Source organism: Geospiza fortis, unplaced genomic scaffold, assembly GCF_000277835.1.
Source record: "Geospiza fortis unplaced genomic scaffold, GeoFor_1.0 scaffold55, whole genome shotgun sequence".
Classification (NCBI taxonomy): Eukaryota; Metazoa; Chordata; class Aves; order Passeriformes; family Thraupidae; genus Geospiza; species Geospiza fortis.
Genome location: NW_005054308.1, coordinates 12,204,439 through 12,210,145, shown reverse-complemented (window position 1 = coordinate 12,210,145; position 5,707 = coordinate 12,204,439). Strand labels below are relative to the sequence as shown.

Below are 5,707 nucleotides of genomic sequence, written 5' to 3'. Positions count from 1 at the left end.
GCTGGGGAAGGAGACTTCATCTACCACTAAAGGATCGTTTCCGTGATCAAACTGGCAGAGGTCACCAAGGACACAATAGCCTCGCTCTGCAAAACAGGACATTTCACCTCAGGTTAGAGAACACACAGTAGTTCTCAGTCATTTGTAACATTTCAGGTTTTCATGGAATTTCTTACTAAAGAAAACATGCATCTGCTGATACATTATTATATTGTAAGGTAAAGTTTCACAAAATAATTGAAATTAGAACAATCTTTCATAAAAGCATACAAACTTACATGCATTCATCATAAAAGCTGTGGAAAAAAAATCAGAAGTACTGAGGTTTATTTTAAACATACACACACTGCAATCTACACCAGGACTGCCAGTGGTTGAGGTATTTGTCTAGCACATAGAGAACTGTGAAAAAACTCCATATGTTCCTATCCAGCAACTGCCATAGCATACGCAAACTGCTTGTGGTAAGATTAGTTATTTCTCCAGTACAACAAAGGGCATCTCTGCATCTGTTACATACAAGGTACACATCACATGCTGCTGCAGTGTGACTTGCTGCTCACCTTCAGTGAATACCTAAAAAAAAAAAGTCACATAAACATTGAAATAAGGCATGAAACTGAAAACTAAGGAACAGTTACCATCATAGTCTTGACATCTTCTTTTAGGAGGAGGGTTTCTGCCAAATGAACTGGGATTGCTGTGATTGTTGAAGTAATTTGACCAGCTCTCTGTGGTGCCTTCAAGGTGGTGCGCAGGTGCAACTACAGTTACAGCACTGGGAATAGCTTGTGCAGAGGAATACTGTTCAGAGGATTTACTGGGAGATGCGGACACCGGATTATACGAGCTTTCAACATCATTTTTTTCACTCTTGTATTTTGATCTCTCTCTCTCTCGGTGCTCTGTTTAAAAAAAATAAAGCTGAGTAAAGCCTTCATGTTTTGCTCTGTACATCAGAGCCATGAGCAAGAGATAACAACACATTCTCTGAAATACTCAGCATTCTACACATTGAACTGTTCTTGAAGGAGCTTAGTCTTACCAGTGGAGTAATAACTAAATATAATGTAAACAGGGGTTTAGCTTCAGAAATATCCAAGTTTTCTTTGCAAAATGCACATTCATTCCTCTACTACTTATTTCACTCTGGCTTACAGCTCTCTTTTAAAGGAGAAAGAAGGGCAAAAGCCTGAAACAACAAACCTACCTCTGCCCTTAACTAACGCGGTGTCAAGGTGCGTGGAATGCTGTAATCTGTGCCACTTACTTTTCCGACAGACCTGAACTAGCCCTAAAAGAACAATCATATGGTAACCACCTGCAACTGCAAAGAAGCCTTCTCTAAAAAATGCACAGTAACAAAACGAAAGAGGGAAACACTGCTTTGCAAAAAGTCCAGTCCTTAAGAGGAAAAAAGAATAAAATCAACAGCTTTGTCAGAACACACAGCACAAAAATACAAGCTACTGCTATCCACAGGAATACACCTGTGGATAAATTAAGAGGTTAGCAAAGAAGAAAACAAACCCCTTAATTGTTCTACTCTGAAGAACAGCATCTTAATTAATAATTTCAAGAACACAAAGCTATCAGAATTTGTTCCAACTTCTCAAGGGCATCTCCTGCCTGCTAGATCATCCAGAATGTACAAGTCCCGGGTGTCAGTGCAGTAGGATGCTGTCCTGAAGCAGCACCCCGGGTACTCACCGCTCCTGCTGCCATCCCGGTCCTTGCTGCGGCCCCTGCTGCGGCTGCGGCTCCGACTCAGCCCTCTGCTTTTGCTGCGGCTTTTACTCCTGCCCCGGCGCCAGCCAGACTTCTCCCTGTACAAGTCACTCCTATCATAGTACCTGTCATAGTCCCTCCACTTCCCATCATCCCGCTTTTTCTCTCTGGTTCTAGGAAAGACAAATGTAGACAGTGTCAGGGAAAGGAGAAACAAAATTAAAAAAGAAGCTTGCAACATGGAAAGATACTGTTCACCCTTCCCATCCATTTGGGCAGTGAAACACTCCAGTCAGAATTTCACAAACTACACAGAGAACTACAGAATCTTAAAGCCGATTCACTGGCCTGTAGAAAGCATGAGTAGGAACCGGCAAGGTGAGACAGCTATGATGCTCAGAACAGGCTTTAGAAGTGATGCTGACATGGTGTGAACAACTGCCCCCAGAAACTACAGACTCCAAAAATGTTCTTCATTTATATAACAAGGGAAACAATGGAACTGATGACATTCCCAGGAATTGTAATTTGAAGAATATTTGGCCTCTTGCGCAAGAGGCCAACTTCTTGTGGAGACTTCCCATGCACGTGATCAGCATATGCACAATGTATCACAGTCAAAGGAAGGAGAAAATCCCTATTTTTCACAAAAATCACTACCTACAAGGTAAAAAAACACAGTCAAAGATTGACAGCAAATACAGAAAAATTTCATAACATTGTGGCTCAAAGCTAACCTTTGCTCACTGGAATCTGCACGGCTCCTCTGGGGACTGGAATACTTCTTCTTCCTGCTCTCCCGCTCTTCTTCAACAGACTCTTGAAAATTCTGTTTAACACACAACTACCAAACAAGGACGAGTATCACTTTTTTAAATTAAGAAAATTACACCAAAATGTAGTTCAAGTTACAGACAGCAATGCAAAGAAAACAATACTCAAGTATTACTTGCCCAGAGTACTGAAGCACTACAAGTAATCAAGCACTAGAGTCTGTTGAAGAGTTTTGGTCTCAAAACTTGCTTTTTTTTTTCTGCAGAAGAGACGCCCCTAAATAAAACCACTTTGATGTTTTGTTTCTAAACAGGATTCATAAAGGACAAGATCTCTCTCCACTCTACTTCCTTATTTAGCATAAGCAATTCTACGAGTGAGGTATTTCCCGAACCTTCAAACACAAAGTCTGCAGTCACCTCTCCAGGTAGAGAAGTCACTAGCTGACATTTTAAATACCTGCTTCAAGGCAAAAAGCTGCTCCCATGGTGGAACTGGTCACATTTCTTGCTGGCCTCCACCACAGCAGGTTCAGAAGTCTGCCAGCTGTACCACTACTGCAAACCACTGACCTATTCAGCATTTCTGCTGCCACTTCACACTGCTTACAAGTTACTGTAAATTTTGGTGGAAAAAGCTTACATGCACTAATTTTTAAAAGACTTTTTTTACCAATTGAAACCAAAAGGAAGGCTACCTGCATCCTTCTAAAACAGGATTATCTGGGGAGAACTGGCAGAAATACTCAAGACTTGGCTTGACAGGGCTCTGGAGAGCTCCACCTGCAGTCCTGCTCCCAGCACAAGGTGTATCACACGGCACCTGGGGTCCCCTCTAGCCCTGACCCCACTGTGATTCCATGTGTGGTTTATTTCATGGCCTCTGTGTGCAGGAATCACACCATACACTGAGCTTCATGACACATTGTGAAGGCCTTGCTGATGTCAAAGTAACTAATTAATGTCCTGAATTCTGTAATGTTGTCCCATAAAGCTGTCCTAGATTATCTTCTATTGCTTATTGCCACTCCCCTCCAGCCCCTCAAACCTCCTCCTCTGCTTCAACCAGAGCACTGGTAAAGTCAGCTGAAGGTAGTTCTATGGGACTTTCTATAAACTATGGCAGTACTTTGAGAACAGAGGGGAAAGCTCTTACAGTGAAAGTCTTGTTCAAATTATGAACTGCCATAAGCAAAACTACTTCCATAAACTGTCATAACTCTGCATCACATCCTTGGGTAAAAAAGGACATCAGAGAAAAGGAAAAAAAAGTAAAAGCAACTTTAATTTAAATCAGTTGATGAACCACAGTCAGGTAAAAAAAGACCTGCACTTCTTTGGGCTGACCTGTGTTTTGCTGACTGACAATTTCTGCAATTATTTGTCACCTTCTCTCAAAAAATTGATTGCTTTCAATCTTGCCAACAGAACTTAAAATCAAGGTGGAACTCTTTCCAAACAAATCCTACCTGACTTTCCAAAATAATTATTACAATACAGAGGCTGACATATTTCAATGATTTTAAGCATCACAGAAAACATTCTAAGTAATTTTCATTCCTCACAGAATATACAAAATTGGAAATGTTTTGGAATGTTTTTGCTGCTTCCCCCTCTCAAACCCTTCCAAGTAATCATCCACTGGTATTACCAGAGCTGTGAATAGGATTTCTGAGTGTTTAATCAAAGGTAGACTCTACAAAGGAATGTAAAATGTTCTTGTCTGAATAGTCATCTTCCACAGTTCTTTGGACACAGAGATAATTATTCACAACAGAGTACATTTTTCTGTCACGTTTCGCCTCACAAATGCAGGACAGCTATTTGAAAATAAAAGGCAGGCAGAATAAATAACATTACCTCCTCTTTGACTTCTTCTTTCTCTTGCCCTGCAGGCTTTGCCTCTGCCTTTGTGGGCTCAGCAGAAGGAAGGTAACTTTTGGTGTACAAACTTTCAAAGAGTTTATCTACAAACCCTGAAGTTTCTGAGGATACAGAACACAAGAAAATACTGTTACACATGCATTTAAGTGCATGCTTACATTTACCAGAGAAGACCCTGAAACAGTCAGCCAGGTGGGCTGCTTGCAGCAGCAGTACCTCAGATTAATGAGCATTAGCTCCACTGAAGGAGCTGGAATTACATTTGTAATGTAGGCACTTGAGGCTGTTCACTTAGAGAAAGAAATTCCTCAGGTATATCACAGACAGCAACAGAGACTCTCCTGTTCTTAGGGGCAAGCATGATTGGTGCCTGTGATCAAGGGGCAAGTCCACAGCTATGCACAAGTTTCATCAGCTACACTCAGCAGCCTCTCAAGGGCAATTTTTATGAGAGTAAATAATTTTCAACACCCTCCTCAGCAGTTCAACATCACAAGAAATGCACAATAACCTTCTCAGTGAGTGTCAGACTTTCAGGTGTTTAAACCCTTGACTATGAAGGGTTTATGAAGCAAAAATTATGAAGCAAATTGCCACATGTGAAGGTCCAAGCAGTCTGGAGGACTAACATGGATCAGGTTTTCAAAAGTTATCAAACACCTGTCAGAGAAGCTTCTGGCAACAGGACTGACACTTCTAATTAAATTGCTTTTATTTAAGAACATTTCTTCCCACCCACTGTTGAAAGTCCAAGTTGCATGACTTCATCTTATGATTATTATTTTTTTAATCACACGATTCCTTCAAACTCTGTATGGAATATTCATGGCTACCAAGACAGATTTTGAAGGCAGCAGTGATGCACCACCCTCCCTCCTCCCACCCAGAGCCCAAGCCCCCAGCCAGCTGTGCCACCACACCTTTCTGCAGGAACACATCCAGCTGGTCAGCACAGAAAGCTTTCAGCTCCTTCTCGGGCTTGTCTTTCTTGACTAATGCCACGACATAGTTGGCCAAGGCTGAGGGGTCAGCGTCACATCTAGTGAGAGAGAGAACTGTGCTTGGCTGCTGCACCATGGGGGCACAGGCACTGCAGAGCCCCCAGGAGCTCCTGCAACACCTCTGGGCTGCTGGGCTCACATGCAGCATCAGCACAGCTGCACCGGGGCCATGGAGCCACAAAAGGGCTCTTTGCAACCACAGCCCGCTATTTCAGTGCCTTGTGAACCCCCCAACCACACCTGACCAAGGCCCCCCTTCTCTGCTCCTCCTGAGCTCTGCTGAGGGAAAAGCAGAGCTCTCCTTTGCCCAGACAGACCCAC

The 5,707-nt window shown here is 42.5% G+C and overlaps 1 protein-coding gene across 1 annotated transcript in view; it reads right to left on the bottom strand.

Moving 5' to 3' along the window:
* The window catches only part of RBM27 (RNA binding motif protein 27), a 17,138-nt gene extending 11,661 nt beyond the window's left edge, over positions 1-5,477 (bottom strand). Inside the window, exons 1-7 of the mRNA XM_031055234.1 lie at positions 5,306-5,477; positions 4,362-4,486; positions 2,466-2,572; positions 1,711-1,901; positions 1,211-1,294; positions 642-905; positions 3-86 (exon numbers count right to left, since the gene is read on the bottom strand). Coding sequence (XP_030911094.1) covers positions 3-86; positions 642-905; positions 1,211-1,294; positions 1,711-1,901; positions 2,466-2,572; positions 4,362-4,486; positions 5,306-5,462 — 1,012 coding nt within the window. The 5' untranslated portion in view covers positions 5,463-5,477. The remainder of the gene's footprint in view (positions 1-2; positions 87-641; positions 906-1,210; positions 1,295-1,710; positions 1,902-2,465; positions 2,573-4,361; positions 4,487-5,305) is intronic.
* Positions 5,478-5,707: the final 230 nt, after the last annotated feature.